This window comes from Pteropus medius, unplaced genomic scaffold (genome assembly GCF_902729225.1).
Source record: "Pteropus medius unplaced genomic scaffold, Ma_sr-lr_union100, whole genome shotgun sequence".
Taxonomy (NCBI): domain Eukaryota; kingdom Metazoa; phylum Chordata; class Mammalia; order Chiroptera; family Pteropodidae; genus Pteropus; species Pteropus medius.
The window spans coordinates 3207726-3232733 of NW_024346062.1; the positions used below are offsets into that span (position 1 = coordinate 3207726).

At 32.3% G+C, this 25008-nt stretch overlaps 1 protein-coding gene across 6 annotated transcripts in view; it reads right to left on the bottom strand.

Moving 5' to 3' along the window:
- Positions 1–25008, bottom strand: part of SSBP2 (single stranded DNA binding protein 2) — a 245763-nt gene that overhangs the window by 69002 nt on the left and 151753 nt on the right. For 3 of the 6 annotated variants that reach the window (XM_039874971.1, XM_039874973.1, XM_039874969.1), the window contains exon 5: positions 5132–5221. The exons of the other annotated variants lie outside the window; for them this stretch is intronic. In XM_039874971.1, coding sequence (XP_039730905.1) covers positions 5132–5221 — 90 coding nt within the window. The remainder of the gene's footprint in view (positions 1–5131; positions 5222–25008) is intronic. 6 annotated transcript variants of the gene reach the window in all.

The following is a 25008-nucleotide window of genomic DNA, read 5'->3' on the forward strand; positions in this document are numbered from 1 at the left end:
TTCAACAGTTTTGGTTAAGAAAACGAAAAGATCCAGTGATTAGAATACAGCAAATGTATCAAGATAAAAATAAAAACAAAACATAAGGTCATAAAAATAAACAAAAGTCTATATAGAGTTCAAAATTATATATTTACAAGTATATCCTACATTATACACTCAAAGATATCTATATCAGCATGTATTAAAAGATTATATTGTTTTTATATAAAAGATATGTATATGTTTAGTAGAGTAATAAGAATAAAATGTTTTCTTCTTAAAGATTTTCTTGCGATAAAGAGGAGGAAAAAATAAAGTATTTTCACACCCTCCTCAGATTTGTTTTCGATTGAAATAAAAAATGTCCATTTTTTTAATGTGGTATCTTATAGTAAATTCACAAGAGAAGCTTTCTTGCTACTTACTCAAATCTATAAAATTATAGAACTTGCTAAGGTAAGAGAGTTAATAGTCTTAATTTTTTTAAAACACCAAAAAATGAGAACTTCATTTTATTTTATGCATTTTACTAAACTATTTTGATTATTATACATAAGTAAGAAGAAAATCTAATTGGTTCAAGGAACACTGCTGCCTATTCGATTAAATTACAAGGATCAAACTTTGCTTGTCTTTTAGTAAGAATGCTATGAGAATGAATAAATTCCAGATTTTAAGGATTTTAATATATAATTCAAATTTTTTAGTATACAGTGAAACTTTTGAATAAGACCAGCACAGGGACAGGAAAGTAAAGTATAGACTCAGTTCTGAGTGTACTGAGTCTACTATGTATTCTCACACCACACAACACTGTATTTTCTTCCACTAAAACTGCCAAATGAACATACAGGCCAATCAACACACAGGTTTGAAGCTGAGCAGCAAGTCCTCAAACTGAGGACAGTAGCAAGACCTCCCAATTTAAGAAAGCTGCTCTAAAGTCATTCGCCAGTTCCATGGTAGGTCATTTTGTGAATTTATAGAGTTTCATATATGAATTACTCCTCTGATAAAAGACTTCAAGTAAATAAACATATGTGGCTTACTTTAGACAAGTTTACTAAATTGATACCTCCCCTTTAGCATGTCCAACTGTTCCCGTGGATTTTACTTAATTGGGTTCCTTACTCAACAACAGAAGCTCTCCCATTTCAATGAAAACGTCAAAGTGTATGAACAATGTTAGCATCTGTCACAAATAGAAAGACACTAATCTAAAACCTGCCTTCCAGAATGGACTTGTTAAATGTATGAGGTATTAATCATAATTATTTATATTAGAATTTAAATTAATTGCTATTATTTAAATGCAGTTGTTATGAATTCACAAATTTAGTTTGTGATAATTCCATTTGGTAATGTATTTAAATCTATACTTATAATGGAAAAAAGGGGGCTTTTCCTGCAATGTAAACAGAAATAAAAAGAGTATGTCAATTCAGGAGAATTAATATACTTCTTATCATATATATGATCACATAGTGAGTAGAGCGCAGAACTACTGAAGCCAGTGTTTTATGTGCTAATTACAAATTTTTTCTTTACTTTCATTTATTCATTAGATTCTAATAGTCTCAGTCCTTTCCTGGCCTAATCCCATTCAGGCTATCTCGAAACAAGCTTTGCATTTCCTCACTAAGAATGGGGATTCAAAACTATTCTTATACTCTAGATAATTCTTGGAGGTCAATAACTCTTTGGAACTGGATTAGAAACTGGTGTTAGGACTTGAATTATGATTTTCTGCTGCTATTTCTACTCATATAGAAGGCAACTACTTACTCTTTATTAACCACTGTCAGAATTACTATAGGAAACCAATGCTGGTTTTTAGGAAATACTTGAGTAGTCTGATCCCATATTAACCAAAAGATAATAACATCCTATTTCTCTTTTAAAAATTTGATAGTTTTGCATTTTTCAGAGGCATAGTTTTGAGAGGCATTTCTAGGGAAACTGGGCATATTTCAGCCTGTTGAAGATGCAAAAAGAGTACTTAGGATTAGCTGGAATTGTCTCCCTGGATAAATAGGAATGATGTGTCTAAAAGTAAAATTTATATCTAAAACTTTTTCTATCTCCTATCTTTTCTAAGGCAGATAACGACATTAAAATTTTCCAGAGGTTCAAAGTAAGAACCTCAGATTCATTCTTGATTCCACCAAATCTTTCTCTTCTACCCCTTATTTGATTAATCAACTAAGGCCTATCAAACATAACTATGAATTGCTTCTTGCTTTCTAATCCTATACTGCCACTGCTCTTGAACACATCCACAAACTCTGCTCCTTGGGCTACTGTAACAGCCAACAAGATGATACCCATGCATCCAGTCTCTTTAATGGGTTCTATTGCCCATGTTCATCTTTTATTAAAATTTTTGGAGTTGTATTGTATACCCGCTTACTCTCTCATTCTATACTTTCTCCCTGGATAATTAACCTACCCCTGTGGATTCAAGTGCCTTTAATATGATTATTATCTTGGAATTTTTATCTCTGGTCTAGATTAATGTCTTAGGTGTCAAACTTGTAAGTTCACTGGCCTAACAGATATCTCTAATTGGAGATCCTTCAGGAACCTCATCTGTCCCACCTCAAACCGACCCCTCATTTGTGGACCCCATATCAGAAAATGAAATCTGCATCTCAACCCATCTAGCCTCAGTGAGAGCTAGAAACCGGAATATTATTGTTGAATTCTTTTACTTGTAACTGCCCCCACCCTTACCCCCAGCATTTATTTATCTCTCAAATCAGGTCATCTCTCTCCATACCCACTGCCACTGTCTTATTTCAGGCCATCATCAAGTCTCCCCCGAATTACTGTAACAGCCTTCTAAATAGTCTCCCTATGTTGAGACTTGTCCCTCTACAATCCTGGCTATACACTGTACCTGGAGTAATTTTTCTAAAAATGCAAACATGAACATGTCTCTCTCCTGCTTAAAATTCCTCAATAGCTTATCACTGCCCTTAAGATCAAGTTCAAACTCTTAACTAACCTACAAGCCTCCTCAAGTTTCCTTTGGAACCTCAACACCACTGTCTCTTTAGCTAATTAAGCTCCAGTTTTATATTTGGTCTCTTTGCTTTCCCTCTGGGTCTTAATACATCTTTTTCCCTCTTCCTGGAATATTCTTTCCCTCTCTCCCTGCCTCCCTCACCTAACTCGTCTTTAGAGGCCGATCTGTATTTCATTTACTACTTTAACAATATTTCCCTGAAATGCCCCCCCCAAGATTGGGTTTGGTGGCCTTCTAGTTTGCTGTAAGAGCATATTCCACTCATTTAATACAGCCATTTTCTTTCTATACTCTAATTGCTTTTTCTCTCATTAACGATAGCTTGAGTATTTTGAGGGCATGAGTCTTGTACACAATTGTGTCATAGGTGCCTAACAAAGCCTGGATCCACTCTATAGTTTGAATTCAGGTCACTGCCCATTTCAAAGATCTGACAGCTCTGACATGAATAAAGATTTACATTCTTAACATGGCATATAAAGCCCTTCTCAATGTGCTAGAGCATATACCTTCCCAATTTCATGTCCAGGAATTTCTGTCAACTTCTTCTCTACTTTCTGTATGTGTTTACTCTGAATACCTCTGCACAGGGTCATTCTGATGTTTCCTCACTTGACGTTCAATATTTTAGTAGTTTTAAGTGTACAGCATACTTATTTTTAGATGCCTACCACAGTGCCTGACATCTAGTAGTATTCAACTATTTATCACATTGGAATAAATAAAATAAATTTAACTCTGTTTCAACTACTTTTACCAACATTCGAACAGAAGGCAGGTAAGGGGAGAATGGTTCATTCTACAAAAAGTAAAAATCAAAATGTATAGGTTTATACACCTTTGCTTAACCCTAGAAAGAATTTGGCTTCCTTCCAAAACCAACCGCCTTTTAAAAGGTGTCACTTAGAGAGGTTCTACTAACTCATAAATAGATAAACTCTTCTGATTTATTCCCTAATCCCAATGTATCCTTGGCAAGAGAAATAAAAGCATAAGGGAAAAAATAAAGTGGGCTAGAAAGGTTTTATGAATAATGATCAACTATGAGCTTTAAAAGGTGAATTCAATAACACAAGTCCAGAAAGCTTTGATTTGAATCCCAGCCCTGTAAGAGTCTGGCTGTGAAAACTACTCTCTATCAAGCTGTGGTTTTTTCATCTGTGCAATGGGAATGATAATAATAATATGTACTTCACAACTAGGGCTATTGTGAGGATTAAGAGTTTATATGTGTAAAACATTTAGAACAAAGCATGGTATACAGTAAGCAGTTATTAAGTGTTAACTATTATTATTATTATTATTATTATTATTATTATTATAGCACATTACATTAATTCCTGTAATGCCTTCCAACTCTAGTTTTTAACTTCTAAATTCTTTCTAATTTTCTCAAAGGGCGTTACAAAATTAACCACGTAGTAAAAAAAGTAAGCTTCAGAATCTATTGGAGGTTTGGGTTAGGAATCTGTCAGATTTAAGATGTGGATACCATAAAGTTAAAAAGGGATGTATTGTAATTCTAAAATCATCATCATCGTTGCTAAAATAAATGGTCTTGTTGAAATTTTAAAATACTAACATGTATTTTTAAACCTGATTTTAAAACATTATGTAATGATATTAATAAAAATTCCAGCTTAAAAGCCACAAAGATGATTCTCAAATATTTTGATATAACCTATAATCTAGATAAGTGAATAGGTTATGATTTAGCCATATTTTGAAAATACAGCCAAATCTTGATTATCTTTAGTCTCTGGAGATATGGATAGCTTAGATGCTTAAAATCCATATATCATTCCAGAACCTTATCTTTAGCCTCTTCTCCCACCAAATCTTTACCACAATTAACTTAATGGCCTAATTTGCATTTCAATTCTTTCTTTTTTCCTTGAACAATAAAACAGCAAAATAAAAACATGAATAAAAACAATAATACAGGAAGAAAGGGCTAATCTATGTACTATATAACCAGGCTCTGAATAATCAAGAGTTGGCTGCACAGCATTTATATTTACCTTAAGAATAAAAATAGCCTCATTCTCCTGCGTAACTTTAAGTAAAATCAAAAAGGAGTTCCTAAGCCTTAACATTCCTAGTTGGAGTTTCTCTGAGTACCTGAAAGAACCCTGGTGGTACAGGACCTACTGGCATGCCATCTCCTGGGGGAATGTTTCCTAGCACTGGGCTGGGAGCTGCTGCAGCACTCTGAAAAGAATAAAGGAGAAACAAACCTATATCATTACAGAGAAGGCACAAAACCAAGACGGATGATATTAGATTGTAGGAAGGGAAGCTTTTCATTCCCAAGAACAAATATTGGTAATTTCCCCCACTACAGAGGTAAACTAAGATACAACAGTTAGTTTAATATATGACTAAGTTATTTGGTTTAAACAGGTCTCTTTAAACTCTTCGAAGGCACAGAACTTTAGTTAAATGGTATATTTGAATGATTTATAAAAGGCAAATAATAATATGACAAAATGATAAAAGTTTAAATAAATGATTTTAGGCATAGGCATCTGAAATGGCAACATCAATAACAATAGATAAATATGTAGGTAATAAGTTTGAAAATGGTGCTTGTAGGAGTAGAAAAAAATAACTTTTTTTTTTTAGATTATGCTTTTCTATGTGTCATAAACAAGTGATATATTTTCTGCCTATATGTGGCAACACACATTATTTATTCACTTTGTGATAGACAGTAATTGTAGCCAAAATATAACTGATAGCAAAAATACGGTGGTGAGGGTGAAAAAGTAATTAGGAGATTGAATAAGAGAAAGGAATTAGATTTGGAGAGATGAGTCTCATGTAAACAGATTATGAAAAAAATCAGATTGAAAAATTCAAACTCTACTTCACTCGTAAATTATTTCATGGAAACCTAGGGCTTCATGACTAAGGAGTATGAAAAACTTTGGATTACACTCTTTGTAATCAAATCAAAGTTTTAGATCTAATTTTTACATAGAGCAATAATATATACAGCTGTTCTACGACCATGGATTTCATCCTTCAACCTGGTTAAACATATTACAAACACTAAGAACAGTCAAGAAGGAACCAGAAATATACTGAAGACAGATTAGTATAAATAAAACAGTTCTGCTATGAAAAAAACTCAAATCAAATCCTGGGTCTAGTGTATCTGCTGTGCTATCCTCACCTATATATCTGTATTTGTTCATGTATTAATATTCCATTAGAAGATAAAATATCTCAGCATAGTCGTAGCAAGTATTTCCCAGTACATAAACTGATAAAAATAATAATGTTTATTCTTTAGCACTAGCAGTTACTAATAATAAGGCCAATGATTTTAGTACTTCCTAAGGACATCTAGATTTCAATGAGGCCATCTAAAATGTTGCTTACCTATGAACGCTAAAATTCTAAACTTCTGATAAAGCGTAAAGTATAAAAGGAGAAATAATATTTCTTAGCTTAGTGTTTCATCTTCATGAAACACTAATCTATTATTTTACTTTAAGTAAAACATACATTTTCATTTAGGGTACATTAATCGAATACCTACGATTTGCCAGATATTGTTCTATTTCACTTTATATGTCAACATTCATGTTTTTAAAAAAATGAAAGGAAAACTGCTTTTTTTTCCATTTTAACTAAACTTGCATAAAAATTGAATATAGAGTGTTGGAGTCTCTAAGAGGAAAATTTACCACCATACATTTATTCTCTTTTAGTTTAAATATATATGATTAAGCCAGATCTAGAAAGAAAGATTTGATCTATATCCTTTGACAATTACTGTCATGTGGAAATTGCTCTTAGAACTAAAAGCTAGACAAAGGATATCACTATTGTTCTAATTAATTACAGAACAGAAACTTGTTTTTACAATACAAGGACATAAAAAGAGAAAAGTTTGTGAATCACACTCACCCATACTTTTATAGAAATGTATACTACACTATAGTGTTGAGCAGGTTTATTAAAACAAAACAATTTAGTGAATTACAGCAATTTTCTTAGTGCAGTTCAAAGATGCTATTTCTACTTCAATTCTAATTGCCTAGAAAGTACATAAAAGAAGATTTTGCATACCTGAAGGAAAAAAAAAATGTTAGTTTACATCTTAACTAAAATTTAACAAGTAATGATACTGGGTCATCGTTGGTTCCATTACTTTTTTGATTTGGAGGGACTACATTGTTTAAAGTTATATAATGTGCTAGCTTTTTTTTCTTCTAAGTTCTTTATATATGTTTCCTATTTTTCAGCAATTATTTAAAAGTAAAACAATAAATTATTCAGATGAAGATTTAAGGAAGTTAAATCTTTGAAGTGCCTTTGAATTTTAATTTTATACTTCAAAATTATTTAATAAATTTAATCAAAATGTATATTGTCAAGTACTCTTTTAAGCTGTGCAATATAGCAGTTAATATAATAGAAAAAAAATCCTTGCTCTTTTCAAGTTAACATTCTAGGGAGGGAAGAGAGACAGAAATAAGTGCTATGGAAGAAAAAAAGAGCAGGGAATAGAGAGTTCCCAATAAAGGGGGTAGGATTATAATTTTAAATAACATAGTCATGAATCAATCAATCAATCAAACAAACAAACAAACTAATGGAGTAGGTTGCAGTGACTAAATACTCCTTTTACTCTGTTAAGACTGCCTATCTACATTTCAAAATGTACTAAAATTCTTATAGTTTGCACCTATTCCTTCGCAATGGCACAAGAATTTTATTGAAATTTTTCTTTCTTAATAATCATATTTTGGGCATAATGATAAAGATGTCTTGAAAATAAAGAGTTTTATAACTGGAAGATTTATAGTGTAGAGCATGATTTAGTTTTCTGGTGCAATAGTAATTTCTAGCCTTGGCCTAAGAACACAAAGTGAACAGAATACCAGTAATCATCTCGTTTGTAAACCCAGTACAAAGCACTAGTTTAGAGCATTTCAGCCCAAACTTCACTTTGTGGGCCACATATTTGAGCTAAATTATCCATGCATGCCCAATCATACACTGCAGTTTATTGGCAAAGGATAATTCTCCCCTTTACTGTACTGTGTGGACTCAGCTTAGAGTACCATTTGGTACACCAAGATCATTAATAAATACTAGTCTGATAATAAACATTACAGAGGTACATTAAATGGCACTTTAAGCATTATAAAAGAGTGTATTTCTCAAACTGCCTAACTTGTTCATTTATATACAGTAGCAATAGAAATAATACATGTTTTGAAACTGTAAGCTAAATAAAAATCGAATTTTGGGGATCAGGGTTTTGGGTAGAAGGAAGAAGTACTGAATTTCTTTTTCATCACTGGAATTTCTAACACTTGTCTCAACTTTCTACTTACAAGACAAATTTGCCATGACTTGTGAATCCACAGGAAGTTGTTGGCTCTAACTCATAAAGTATGTAATATTCTTTGGGGTGGGGGAGTTGTGATCAGATCAAAAAAGGAGAGCAAATAGTTTAATTATATGAAGAACTGTTACAAAGCATTAGTTGCACTTGCTTTGGGTGAATTCCATTAGAATACCATAGAAAATCCTGTATTATGTAATATATCTATGATTATTTAGGGTTGACTCTTAATCTCTCTTACAAAAAAAAGACATACAAATGATATGGCTTTAAAGTATTTCTTCTAAGTAAACTGAATATATAGAATTTCAGGGCAAATGTAAAAATATTATCATTAAAAGTGTTTTGTCTCTTTAGTGAATTACTTTGTATGCTTTTAATATATACTTTCAGATATGTATCTTCTAACTGCTCTTAAATCATTTACTTTGTCATGTGAACTAATTTCAAGGTTTTTTTGAAGACTTTATTTTTCATTTCTTTTGTATTTTCCCAAATCACTAATATAACTTTACCTACTTTTTATAAATTCAATGTATTAAATTTGGTGTTTTCAAATTAACTAAATCAGGGAATAATCATTTGCTTTTCCAAGGATATATTAAAATACATTTTAGAGTCACCATGAAATCTTTCTTCATGTTGCTGTATATTTATCTTTGTTTAAATCTGTGTAGTCATTTTCCTCTCTTGGACTTTCTGTGCTTATATCATTTTACCCTCTAAGAAGACATACGTCAACTGTGCCCGTTCCTCTTTTTGTGCTATTTATTTTTCCCTTGCGTATATGTCTAGCATCATTTCCCATTTTCCCCTTTCTTTTGTTATTATATAATTGAATTTAAAAATTTTTTTTTTATTTTCTAACTTCCTATTTCTGAATTTAAGAATAGAGAAGTATACTGTTATTTTACATTTTCTCATATAAAAATCTGAAAAGCTAAATGAGTTCTTGTTTTAACCTTATTCATTATCATTAGTGGCCTCTGGTAGCAAAAAGAAAAGTTGTATATACATTGGTATGGAGGCTTCAAAACAACAGGCATATAATAAAATTTTGCTCAAAATAAAATTAGGATACAATTAATTACTAAAAAAATTAGCATTTATCAAGATTTTATACATTAAAATAACTACTTGTTTTATTTACTAAGATTTTAGAGAACTGGTTGCCTTATTATACACTGGAGAATCAGGATATAAAGTATATATTGGTGGAATAGGAAAAATATTTTAAGCATATGTAAAATTGTAAGGTAATAATAAAGGAACTAAAATAATGGTCCAATTATTAGAAATCAAAAGGATGATTAAAGGGAGGGTTGAATAGGGAGAGACTGAACACAGAATTATTGATTTTTATTACTAAGCTATCTATACTATTTTAAAGGCATACACAGGTTTTTGTTTGGTTTTTTGTTGGTTTTTTTTTTTTTTTTTTGAGAAATGATTTAAAATGATGATAGTGGTGGCATCTGTCTCTCACACCTTAATGCAAAGCATAAACATTTTCTATTGGCTGGTTTGTTATTAGAGAATTTTGTCATGCCTTTAAGAATCCTTTCTGCCCAGTATTCTAAAAAAACGTTTTCAAAAGGAAGTCAGAATAAAAAAAGGATTGCTTTTGCCTTTCACATTTGATTGGGCATTATTTGGCTTTTCTTTTGGAAAGCATGATATAAGTAATCATATACTGATAGAGTTCTTAAATTTAAACCATCATTGTATTTCTGAGATAAGCCATGCTTGATCATCATGGGTGATTCTTTTAATAAGCTAATAAACTGTATTTGCTAATATTTTATTTAGGACCTTTACATCTATATTCTAAATGTGAATGTTCCTTACTACATTATATTTTTCAAGCTTGAGCATCAGGATTATTCTGTCTTCTCAAAATGAATTGGATGCCAAACTCTTTTATAATGCTCTGAAGAAGTTTATATAATATGGCGTTTATCAATTTTTTGAAAGTTAAAAAGCATCCAGCAGTAAAACTGCCTGAATACAAAGGCAATTTTGGAAATAATTATGGTCATTATTTACATTTTTCCCTGAGGACTCCATTTCATTGACATTTTTAGTTTTAATCACATACATACTACTTTTGCATACTTTAAAAGGGTGGTCTGTAGCCACTATGAGAGAGTCTGCTAGTAGATCTCAAACATCTGTTTTTCCCTTCTTCCTTCCTGGCTACAGAAGTGTAGCCAGGCGCACAGCTGTCCAGCTACATTATACTTCAGTCTTGTTTGTTCTCACCAAAAATTAAGTTCTTATTAATAAAATATGAGCAGAAGAGGTATGCACCACTTTCAGACCTTGTTTGTAAGTATGAAATACCTCCTACTTATTTCTGTCAGGCCAACACAACAATGTCCTGTACTATGTACGGCAAAGCACCCATTAACCTTAGTCTTTGGACGGCTTTGTGGAGTAGAACATGCCCACCTGCCCTGGACTGCCTTACTGAGCTGTTGGCCCTAACACAGGTGATGATTTGTTTCCTCTATGCTAAATCGAATTAGCATTCTTATCATTATCCTTGCCAGGAATTGTTTTATTAGTTACTTTTTCTTTCTGCTTTATTGTTTATTCCTCTTTAAAAAATTATCTCTATTCTCCTGCTTTTAGGTTTTATTGTTTATTTTCAAACTTCTTAATTAAATTAGTAACTTTTTTTCTTAAATACAAAGAATATAAAATTATAAATTTGGTTCTAAATTTGCCTTTGCATATACCAGGTTTGATGTTAGTGTTCGCAATATTTTTCCTAACTCATCTATTCAGTATAATTTTGATTTCTCAAAGTTATTGGATATAACAAAACCAAAATTATGCTGATTAGATGAGTTAGAAAAAATGGAACATCAATATCAAACCTTAGAGATGTAACCAAAGATATACTTTATTTACAAATGGTTGGAGGTTTTAATTTCTAGTTTTCCCATTTGTGTTTAGGTAAAATGCACTATACAGTTTTTGTATTTAGGAATTTATTGAGCAATTATTTTTTGTTGTCTAACCAATGATCAATTTTCATAATTTCCCATGGATATTTAATAAAATATCTACATTCTTGGTCTACTTCTTAATCCATTTGCCTAATATCTTCATATTATCTCTAATTTTTATTCCCTTGCTCTTTCAAACATAGATAATACCCTACACTGTTATTTGTCCATTTCTCCTTTCTTTTATATGTCTAATAATCACTGCTTGGAATCTATTTTGTCTGAAATTAATATTGTAAGCTTAGCTATCTTTTTGTGTTTATAGATTAAATCACCACACATCTAATTATTTTTAAACTTTGTGCCATATTTAACTGTTTAACTTGTTAGCAGAAATGTCATCTAATATGTATCTAACAAGATATCCTTTAAAACTCAAAAAGCAAAATAAGTTTTCTTTATCCTAACTTTTAAAGGTAATAAGTTATGACAAACAATATTGTTTACCTTTCTCTATGAAAAATGAAGCAATTAGTTTACTTTTCCTATTCTACATCTCCCTCTTTCACTTCCTAATCCTTGCTATAAACATCTGGTGTTTTAGGCATAAACATTTTGTTTTCATCATCTCTTCTTTCAGAAATAATTTTCGACCTCTACCTTCAGTATCAAAAATAAAATACTCCAAATTTTATCTAGCTTTATTTTCCCTCAGTTTTTTAAAAAGTAACATAATTTTGCTACTCATGAATTTTAATTTTAATACATTTCTTAGTTGGCTAGAGGATATGTAAACATCATTTTCAAAATCCTTATATATGCAAATGTTTTTGTTGACTCTCATCAAAACTATAGATACCACTGGTTTTTGGCATTTAATGTTGCAGGAAAGTCTTGATTTTGTCCTGATTTTTGTTTCTTGGTCTGTAATTTGCTTTTTTCTTCTAAAGATTTGAGGGATGCTTTTTTTGATATTTATCATTCCCAAATGTTTCAGTTCCATATCTAGGTATTGAACTCTAAATTACTTGCCTAGAATGATGTGAACCTTTTCAATTTTCACAGTTGGGTTATTTATTTTTTTTCATGCTAGAGAGTTGGGGGGAAATCTTGCCAGTTAGGTATGAAGATCTGGCAAAAACCTCAAAAGATCATTCTTTGCAAATGTTATTAACAACGAAGAAAACAGTTACAATATTATTGATAACTAGGGAAATATGCTTAGAAATCTTGCCAGGACAGGATTTTCATAGGTTATTGGTGGCAAGGGAAACTGGTACATCTGTAGAAAGCACTTTACTTGTACATGTGATGTGCTATAAAAATTAATCAAGTTTGAATAAGTGATCCTTCTTTCAGATACCATCCAAATGTAAATTATGAGCTATGAGAAAAACAGTATGAATAAAATACTTTCACTGTCATATATTTATAGTTACAAATATTCTAAATAACCCAAAATTTCAGCCATAATGTAATGCTTAAATAAACTGTAGTACATCTAAGTGACAGAATATGATTTAACTATTAAAAATAATGCTTACAAATGGAATTATTTATGAAACAATTTGTTAATGATATAATGTTGTATGAAACATGCCAAATACAGAATTTAGTGTAACATAATTATAATTATGCTTAGGGTAAAAATAATCCATAAAAGGAGGTGAATACATAAAACTAGTGTTAGAATATATAACTGATTGATTTTTTAAAATAAAACGTTTATAAACTCTGTGAAATATATTATTTCTACATATAAATACAAATTATTATAGGTTAAACATGCACAACACCAGTTTTGTTAATAGCTACAAAATATGACCAAATGCTAACTTAAGATAAACATAATGCTATAACTTAAGGTTAAATAAAATGCAAATATTTTTAACTTTAAAAATAAATCTTATTTCAATGAAAAATGAAACGAAACATTTTAATTTTCAGACTGTGAAAAACCAGTTTTTCTGTTTCAGAAAGTCGGATCCTAGAAATAATCTAAAAAATCACTTACCTTATTTGTTGGTCATTTGTTTGCATTGACTGCACGAGTTCATTTTTTAGCATCACATACTCTACCCCAGGCCACTCCTCAGTCACCCTCTTAGAGTCTGGAGAAGCAGCAACATTGACTGTTGTGTTACTTTTTAGGCCTCTTTTTAGGTCACAAAAATATTTTATATGTTGCTTTCATAAAGTCTTAATTATTCAGAGAATAGTATTTAAGCCCTTAGGCTTCCAAAAGAGGAACAGACTCAGAAATAGAATTAAAAAAAAAAAAATCAAAAACACAGAAACAAAACATCAGTGAAGAGAAAGCCTCTGAGCACCTAGAAACATAAAGAGTGGCGAAGACTTGGTGATCTAAATATTACAGCTGATGTTAGCCATAAAAATTTTAAGAAGTGCTTTGATTGGCTGGTAATTTCTACAAAATGCTAACTTTTTCATATGAAAGCCAAGAAGCCTAGGAAATATTATAGTCAACAGAAGGGAAGCAGTTGCTGGTGCTAAAAAATGTTTTAAGTGCAAGAGAAATGCAAAAAGACCCTGATAAATGCAATGATGATTTCATTCCTAAGAATACTTTAAGAAGCAGCCTTTGATTTAGTTATTTGTCAGAACAGCCACCATGTTTCCTGGTTCAGAATTCAGATTCCTTGAATTCTGCATTCAGCTTTAATCAGAAAAGGTAGATTATAAGAAAAAGGGCTGTCATAAGGGATTTGCTTTGAGACTATTAACTTTTAAGTGATATCTTCATATCTGTATAAGCATCCCAAATAACAAGTGCCTTCTATGTGCTTGGGGCTGTTTTCAGTTGCACAGATTCATTTTGATGACACAAAATTTTGAACTTAGTATGAATACTCAAAATGATGATTATGAGTTATTAAATTCATATAAATAGCATATAAAATTTTCTGTTTAAAAATGACATAAAATGGGGATATTTATGATACCATTTTTAGCATTCATATATTATATTAATAAGTTTAGCCCTCAAGAAACAAATTGTTATTAGAGCAATAAGCCTGCATTATGGCCACATGGCCAAACTATAGACCTATCTGTGAGAGGTTTTCCATTAAACACCCCTGCCCCCTACCCACAAACTAACATCTTAGTCAAACACTTAGTAAAATACCATAATTTAAATAGAAACACAAGGAAGATGTGTTAGGAACATGAATGCTGTGACCTCTTTCACAAGTTTTTAAGTGTTACAGGTTCTGGTCATTGCTCTACTTTTTCATTTTTGAACTCAAAGATGGAACTCTTTATCTTTTTTCTATACTATTGAGTGAATTTAAAAATTCCTGGGTTTCTACGTGTTTGAAGTCTAGGTATTTTAATTACTCTTACTGGCACCTTGTAAGAGAAATAGAATAATTGGAGTCATCCTTTGGGGAAAAAAAATTTCCCTTTGTTGTAAGCAGAATGACCCCCAAAGATATCCATGCCCTAACACGGGGCCTGTAGATGTAGTGGCCTCTAAAAGCTGAGAGCAAACCCTGGCTGACACCTACAACCATAGGGAACTGAATTCTACCAACAACCTACATAAACTTGAAAGTGGATTCCTTGAGGGTCTCCTGATAAAAACTTGACCCGCCCACACACTTTGATTTAAGACTTGTCAGACCAGAAGAAGAGAAATCAGCCCAGTCAAACCAGACTCTGACCTATAGAACTGTGAGATAATAATCTTATGTTGTTTTAAGCTGCTAAATTTGTGGCAATTTGTTATGTTAGCCGTGGAAAACTAATATACCTTTTCCCCAAAGAGATTATTTCATTTTGAAGAACATTTCTCATGGGGTATCTAGAAACTAAGGAATTCTATGGATCCTTAGAGGTAATTGTACTTGCTAATATGTATTTGCTAATAATATTATTTTGATGAAATCAAACTGTCCCGATTAAAAATAAGTATCTCTCAGGTTTAACAAAGCTTAATTTTATAGTCTCCTGGTCTCACAGTTCTTTCAGTGGCTTTGAATCATGCTTCGTATGAATCAATTTTTTCCCTTCCACAGTGAAGAGTGGAGAAGCATAGCAAGAATGGCACATGTAGCATCTCTCTTTCAGTTATAATTGCCTTCCAGGCCTCTAGCTCTGCTTTCCTCTTACCCACCAAGGAATGGCTCCTTGACTATTAACTGAAGGTTTCACCAATCCCATCCAGACTCTAGCCAAGCTAGCTCCTAGGGTAGGTAAAATATAAAGAAAACTAAAACTACTGTTTAAGGATCATCATCATGTCAGCTTTGCTAATGTTCTGACCCTGCACACTGATTCAAAGTAACTAGGGTGCAGCCTCAACCCTTGTGCCAAAAAAAGGCCCATTTTTTACTTCCATTTGCTGGGCTTCCAGCCTCAGTTCTATCTAAGTAGCATCTCAATGTCTCAGAGACTAGAGCAAAACATTCTACTGAGTTCCTTCCACATATTAATTCTGAGAGTACGTTCTGCCACTGGACTTCTATTTCTGCAGCTGAGTCTTCATTACTTGCTTTTAGGTTCCCTTGATGCCAATAGTTTCTCTGCATAGATCTCCACCCATTATACCTTGCCTCCTTGATGCACAGCATTGTCCTACTGCAGAGCGTTTCCATTACTCGTTCTATACTATCTTAATGATGACCATTTGCATACATTCTGCTTGTTGCCTGCTACAGTCTCCAAGATCTCCATGGCACATCTACTAATCTGTCTTGCCTTCCTCTCAATTGTCTGCTATAGAACCTCTCTCAATTGCTTACTCTGTCATCCTAGAATGGCTTTGTCTTAGAATCCAAGGCACACATATTCTGATTGCACAATCACAGAACTTCTATTTAAGTTGTTTTTTAAACCTTTGTCACAGAACAGGTTACAGTCATGAAGGTACAGTTCCATATCAATAGCATGAATCATTGCAATTTTTGTTTGTGACTTTGATTTTTCCAGGAAGAAGGTAATCATTATATACTAATCTTTTAAAAAGTCATATCCTTCAAGTATAGTGCTCTATAGTTATCACTGATATTCACTGATATAAATCTGCAAGATATTTAGTGATCAGAGAGAAAGACAGGTAACTACAATTTTAACATAAAAAGATAGTGTGATTTTTTTTTTTTAAACCAAATGTACCAAATCTTGTATTACAAAGGGGTACGGGGCTCTAGAGCATACCGTCACTCCTCAAAACTCCTGGAATTCCTCTTCTGCAACCATCTACCTTCAGACGCTACACCACATTCTTTTGGATAGTCTCAAGATAAGAAATCCTTAAACAGTGTGTTTTTCAGAAGCAGGCAAATTTCATTTTGCATAGGGTCTTATAGACAGTGGTAATAGGAAGGATAAAAAGATTTTGAAGTCAAAATTTTAAAAAATATAACAGCTTTTTCATATAAAATGGCATTGAATTTAATTGCAAAAATTTGAAGTCATTTATTTATAATTATAGTTGACATACAATATTATATTAGTTTCCAGTGTACAACATCATGATTGGACATTTATATGCCTTAAGTAGTGATCACCACGATAAGTCTAGTAAACATCTGCCATCATACAAAGCTGTTAAAATATTATTAACTATATTCCCTGTACTGTACATTATATCTCCGTGACTTATTTTGTAACTCTTAATCCCCTTCGCCTTTTTTGCCCAGTCCCCAAACCTCTCCCTCAGGCAACCATCAGTTTGTTCTCTGTGCCTGCGGTCTATTTCTGTTTTGTTTTGTTTGTTCATTTGTTTTGATTTTTAGATTTCACATACAAGTGAAATCATATGTTATTTGTCTTTCTCTGTCCAACTTATTTCATTTAGGTCCATCCATGTTGTCAAAGTGTTTAAAGTGACCACATGATTGAGATAGTTTAGGTGTTTATATTTTTTAAATCAATCTTTGACTTCACAATTTTCATTCAATAGCACACTTTTTATCTAACAAGTATTTGTGCCTACTATGTATCTGATACTACACCAAGCAGATCTTATTCTTGTTCTCAGGAGTTATAATCATAGAAGGGGAAACCAACAATGACACCATATTTATTTACCACTGTGATAAATGCTAATTAAAGAAAGGGAAGATGTACTTTGGAGGGTTACAGACTGTTTCCTAGAAGTAACGTTTAAGCTGAAAGCTGAAGAAAGAGTTGGTGATAAAGGGGCAAAAAATAATTAAAGAGTAAGGTTACAAAATTAAATTGTACAAATCAAAAGAATTAGCAAGTAAAGACCCTAGGATGGGCAGAATAGTGGCAAAGTATAAGCAATATTAAGAAAGTTCAGTGTGGCTGAATCACAGTGATTCCAATTTGTGGCATGAGAGATGATTTTAACTTTATCGTAGGATCAATATGAAGTCATCAAAGCGTTTTGAGAAAGCAGCACATGGTCATCCAATCTATTGTTTTAAATAAATAACTCTGATAGCTCTCTTGAGAAAATAAAAAAGAGAGAGCAAGAGAAGATTCCTTCTGAAGTAGCACAGTGATAGGTTCAGCCGCTTTGCCAACTGTGGAGAAGAAATGTAGATGGATTCAAAATATGTTTCAAAGTTAAAAACGTCCATGATTGATGAAGGTAGAACAAAAAAGGATAAAGCAAAAGATATATCAAGGATGATTCCTAGATTTCTGGCATAAGCATTGCTATAATGCAAGGAGACAGGTAACACTGGATGAGCAAATTTGGAGGAAAGAGTGCAAGACAGGCAGGGGAGAAGCATAGTTCTATGTATGTATGCATGTATGAATGTATGTATATATGTATGTATGTATGTATGTGTGTATGTATGTATGTATGTATGTATGTATTTAATCAGGGTGACAATGGTTAATAAAATTATATAGGTTTCAACTGTATAATTCGATGATACGTCATCCATATACTGCATTTTGTGTTCACCACCTAAAGTCAAATCTCCTTTTGTCACCATATATTTGATTCCCTTTTACCCTTATCTACCTCTCCCTCCCCCGCCCTTTCCCTCTGGTAATTACAAACTGTTATCTATGTCTATGATTTTTGTTGTCTTGTTCATTTGTTGCTTTGTTTTCTATCCCACCTATAAGTGAAATCATATGGTTCTCAACTTTTTCTGTCTAGCTTCAATTTAGAATGTGTAAAACATTCAGCAAGAACATTTATTTACTAACAACTCTGTTCTTAGAGAGTATGTTAAGTCCTTCTATTCTATTTTTTCTATATTACAGAGAAAATAATTGACCACTACCTTAACTATAATCGATTACAGAAATATATACCTTCATCAGCAAACAATGAATAAAAATTTATGGTTTCTATAATTCTTGCATAAATTCTATTACAGTACCAACCATAGTATGTTGATATTTTCTCTGTTCATTCTAAAAATACTCAGCCCTAAAGGGCTAGGTCTGTTTTTCTCCTTTGCATATGTAGTGCTTAGCTATGTCTGCTGTGTGGTCAATCAAATTGGATGAAATGAACCCATGCTATTATGATGACATATTTTGTCTCTGGGTAAAATAAATGTTAGGTCACCTATAGAATTTATAAGTATCTTAAATCTAAAGTAGACTGTGCTATTGTATGTCAAATAAGCATATCGAGTTCCTGGAAGACAAACTGACAGAAATCAATGTAGCTGATATTTGCTTTGCTATTATCTAAATAGTCTTGGATAGTTTTAAAGCATACCACAGTGGAATAAATTATACAATCTTCATGTTAGTATTCACTGTAAGTGATGGGCATAAATCAATGGTGCTATTACATAGGAAATGTCAACTTATTTTTAGTATCATTTCATCCACATAGTAATTTGACTACTGTAAGATGACCACATAATTCATGTTCAAGATCAAGTTCTAATATATGATTGCCAATCACATATAGCCATTAAGTTAACTTCGTTTTAAACACCATTTTGAAAATGGAGCCATAAAGTAATCATTTCTTTTATTGTGAAATCACTATTGGTTATAACTCAACTAAATAAGACTAAATGTTTTATCCAACAAAATAAAATTTAAGGCAAAAAGCATCAGTGGATACAAAGAGGGCCATTACTTAATAATAAAAAGAACAATTTACAAGCAAGATAGGAAACTTCCCTTTTTGGCCAGCAGGAGAAAACAAGAGTTATATACATGAGATGAGATCGGTTGATGGGAATTCTTAAATATGAAGATATATTTGATTCAGTGAGTAATAAAGAGTTTTTATATGTCTCCAAGATATGAAGCAACTTAAGATGATGATAGTAATAATGAATGAGTTTCAAGGTACTCACTATAACATGTTATCTGACTATAATGAAATTAGTAAATAAAAATCTTGATACATTTTGAAATTAAACAATATTCTAATAATATATGCATAAAAGAAAACATTGCATGAGAAGTTAAAAAATGTTTTATACCAAATAATGAAAATACAATATATCAAAATTTGTAGGATGTAGCTAAAGCAGTGCTATAGAGAAAATGTATAGCATTAAATCTTACATAAGAAAAGGTTTAAAATCAATGACCAAAACTTCCACATTAAAAAGTCAGAAAAAGAAGAGCAGTTAATGACAAAGTGAGCAGAAGAAAGGAAACCGTAAAGATAAAAGCAGAAATCAATAAAGTAGAAAATAGAACAAAAGAAAATTATTGTAATGTAAAAAGCAGGTTCTTAGGAAATTCAATAAAACTGACAAACCAGATCCAGGAAAGGAGAGAGAATACATAAATTATCTTTATCAGGAGATAGTTATCCTACTGACATGAAAAGGGAATATTATGAATAACTGCACAGTAATAAATTTTACTACATAGAAGAAATAAACATATACCTTGAGAGAAAAAACAATGACAATAGCTGGCCTTAAAAGAGATTTTAAAAAATCTAAATATCTCTACATTTAATAAATTAAATGAATCCTTAATAAAAAATTTCCCACCAACAAAATTCCAAGCCTGAATAAAAATCTGCAATTCATTTTGAGGCCAATATTACTTTGACACCAAAACCAGACAAAGAAAATATCAGAAAGCACAGATCAAAACTTTCATAAATGTACACAAATTATTTCTAACAACATGTTAGGAAATTTAGAACACACTAACATATAAAAAGGATAATCATGACCATACCACATCATGAGCATGTGAGATTATTTTCTAGAAATGCAAGTTAGTTTAATATTTAAAAATTAATATTAAACAAATGTCTAAAACCACATGATTAATTCAATAGGCATAGAAAAAGTATTTGCATTTGACAAAATCCAAGACCTACCCATGATTTAAAGAAAGAAAAAAATCTCTCAGCAAAATAAAGACAGAAAGGAGCTTTCTAGATCTGATGAAGTCATATTTAGTGATGAAAGATGGATGCTTTCCTCTTAAGGTCGAGAATAAAACAAAGATATCCACCGCTATTGTTTCTGTTTGACATTTTATTGGTGTGCCTACTCAATGCAATAATTCAAGAAATAAAAGGCATAGAGATTGGAAAAAATTAAATAAGCTGTCTTTATTCACGAACAACATGATTACATATATGAGATGTTTCAAAAAAGTGCCTAGAAATAATAAGTGAATTTAGTGTGATCAAAGGATACAAGGTCAATATACAGAAATTGATTAAATTTCAATATGCTATGAACAAATAACTGTGATATAAAATTTTAAAAAAACATTAACAATCACATCAAAAAATTACATACTTAGGATAAACTTAACAAAATACTGCTCAGAGAAACTGAAGATGACTTAAGTTAAAGGAGAGATATAACATGTTCATGGAAGAGAAGATTCAATATTTTCAAGATATCAATTCACCCCAATTCAGCTACAGATGCATACAATCACAATCAAAACCCCAGCAGATTTTTAAGTAGAAATTGATGGGCTAATTCTAAAACTTGTATAGAAATGTAAAGAACACAGAATAGTTAACACAATCTTAAAAAAAAATGTTGGAAGACTCATACTAACTGATTTCAAGTCTTTCTATATAGCAATGGTAATTAAGATGGTGTGGCATTGGCTTAAGAACAGATATTTAGATCAATGAAACAAAACAGAGTCTAGAAACAGCTTCATACTTGCGTGGTCATTTGAGTTTTGACAAAAGTGCCAAAGTAACTCAATAGGGAAAGGACAGTCTTCAACATTTTGAATAATTAATGTTAAACTTTCCTTGCCTGTTTCTTCTTGAAAAATGTTAATGACCAAGATTATCTACTTCAATTAGGCTGACTGCTATGAAAATTAAATGAGTTAATACATGGAAAGTACTTGGAATATTGGGCCTGGCATATATTAAATATTCGGCTTTTCAATAACTTTATGCTTTTAAGTGAAAAGTACGTGGGAAAACTAGAGAAATTATCTAGAAAAAAAGATTCTAAGATGACAGATTTACATGAAATAAAAATTAAGGCAAAAGTGTTTCCCTGTATGCTTTAAAAAATAATCCTAATTTTTAAAACTTCACCTATGTGCTTAATTCTAACAGGACAGAAAAAACTACCTTATTTTTAGAATTGTGGTTCATTGTAGCACTTTATCTATTCTAGAAAATATCAGATTCATTTTCTGAAAGAAATTTTGAAATATGTTGAAATTTCATTTGCCACCTTTCCCTAAATAAATGATGAGTTTTGATTAATATCCTTAACATGTTTCAGTCTCACTGGGCTTTTCTGGCTTGTTTAATAAATATAACAAAACTATATTATGATATTTTTATGATTAACACCTAAAAGTTAATTTACCTAAAAAAATTCTTAACTATCAGTGCATTTCTCCTTTCACTGGGGGTTTATTATTAGGTAGAAGACAATGCTAATGAGGTCTAATAGCCAAATATGAATCAGTCTCTTTTGTAACTAGGCCACAAATGACATGATTAACTCTAGACAGACATCTTAAAATGTCAGTGACCACTACGAGAATCAGGAGGCAGCCTATTTAGAGATTAAAACAAAACTATCATTACTGCTTATATGACTCAAAAAGCAAGTCACTGACTGAGTCCTTTCAATATCAAGGATTATATGTGATAGTTCTCTTCACAGTGATTATGGATAGTCATATATAGCTTCAATTAAACATCCTCTATCCTGAAAATAGGCATTCAATAACTATTTGGTGGATGAAAGAATGAATGAATTGATTTTGTGACCTATCATATGATCTGTCCTCAAGAATAATGTGTGTGCATGCTTAGAAGAACGTATAGTCTGTTTTCGTTGGATAGAATGTAAATATGTATGTTAGGTCCATTTGGCCAAAAGTATGTTTCAAGTCTAGTGTTTCCTTGTTAATTTTTCCATCTGGATCATCCATCTATTGCTGAAAGTGGGGAACTGAAATTCCCTGCTATTGTGGTATTATTGTCTATTTCTCTCTTTAGATCATTTAGTATTTGCTTAATATATTTAGGTGCTCCAATGTAGAATGTGCATATATTTATGCCTATCACTAGGTTTAGGAAGTTCTCAGCCATTATTTCTTTAAATAAGCTATCTGCCCACTTCTCCCTCTCTTCTTCTAAACTCCAGTGATTGAACATTGGTTTGTTTGATGCTGTCCTATAGATTACGTAGGCTTTCTTCACTTTTTTCATTCTTTTTCCTTTTTCAGAATGGGTTATTTCAAAGTTCCTATCCTCTCGCTCATTGATTCTTTCTTCTTCTTGGTCTGCTCTGATATTGAGGCTCAGTATTACATATTTCATTCCATTCATTCTTCAGCTCCAGAATTTCTCTTTTTTATTTTTTAATGATTTCTATCTCTGTTAAATTTCTCATTTTGATTGTGTATTATTTTCTTGATTTTGTTAAATTGTGTTTTCTTGTAGCTAAGTTTCCTTAAAACAGCTATTTTGAATTCTTTATCGGGTAAATTGTAGATCTCCATGTCTTTGGGTTTGGTTACTGGAAGATTATTGTGGTTTTTTGGTGACATCATGTTTGCTTGATTTTTCATGTTCCTTGGGGTTTCATGTTGCTGTTTTTGCATTTGAAGTAGCAGTCATCTCCTCCAATTTGTATTACCTGCCTTCAGAGTAAAAATAGCTTATGTCAGTTCTACTATAGATTCTGAGGTATTCTCTGACCTTGTATGGATACGATTGTTCCACACTTTTTTCTCCTTCTTGTGGCAGAATTCTTAAGCTTTTATGTCTTCTCTCGATCCTACAATGTACAAGGCTAGCTGCTGATAGCCTTTTATTTTTCCGATAGTGGCACTACAGCTCAAGTTTGTGGTTTCTTCATAGTGCATAGCCCCTGGTCTGCTTTCTGCAGGTGCTTCTTGCTTACCAAAGTTTGCTCTCCCTGCAGCCCTGGGAGCCACACACAGAGCTGGCTGCAGAGTGGTGGAAGGTGTAGGTTTGGCATTCAGTGCACTGAGTGTGCCCAGGGGTCCTCTGGGAGATCCACGGGTGAAGTTTTCCCCTTGGCTCATGGTGGGCTTCCTGATGGAGTCCAGAACACAGTCAGCAGGAAACTTGTCCTTTCAATGTCTCCCTCCCAGAATCTTATTTGCTGCTCTCCTCATTTGCTCCCTCCTATTAGCCACGAAGCTCCCTCTCTGATGCTTTGGGTGCTGTGAGAATATTGTGTCTCTTCGGCAGTGTCCCACACAGCTGGGGAAGCCACACATTTACTCACTGACTCTCCCTTTCTCCCACAGAAGAAATCGTGGGCTATTTAGGTCAGCCCTAAACTATGCCACCTTAAGAGAGTGATGATGTTGACAAAGGTAAGCTGTTCCTCTTACCCATTTCAATGTGTCCAAACTCTTTTTTTTTCCCTCCCTCCAACAGGGTGTTGGAACTTCTCCTCTGGAAACCTGGACTTCCACAAAAGCTCTCTCACCTGTTCTGCAGGTGCTTCAGACTGCAGCCGAGAGGGGCCAGAGTCAGTTCTCAGTCTCTTGTAGGTTCCACTGCTGGTACATACATACCTTGAAGAAATTGCAGGTTTGGTTCCAGACCACCACAATAAAACAAATATTGCAATAAAGCATATCACAGAAATATTTTGGTTTCTCAGCGCATATAAAAGTTATGTTCATACTATGCCATAGTCTATAAGTGTACAATAGTATTATGTCTAAAAAATAATGTACATACATTAATTAAAAATACTTTATTGCTAAAAAATTCTAACCATCATCTGAGATTGTTGGAAAAATGGCACATGTTGGACTTGTTCAACACAGGGTTGCTGTAAACTAAAAAACAGAATATCTGCAATAAAATGAGGCATGCCTATACTAAAGTCTGTCTGCCTATTACCCCATGTACCAGTTGGCTGCTCCTGGGTCCCTTAGTGTATGGTCCTTGTTCCCACAATTCCCACAAAGGCATTTCTGTTCATGGATGGATGCCAAATATTTGTTGTTGAAGCACGGGACAAAAATGAGAGTCATCTTATACTAACATCACTACCCCTTGGTATCCTATATTTTATCTGACAATCCTATCCACACTAGACCATCATAAGCAAGAAATAAACTTTCGTTGTATTAAGGCACTGAGATTTGTGATTGTTTTTACAAACACTTGACTACTTTAACTAACATAAAACATTAAAATATTTTAAGGAATAGTAATATAAATAATAGTAGAAATAACAATAGTAAGTGACAGAAATAATTAGATTTCTGAAAGAAGTCTGAAAATATTACCA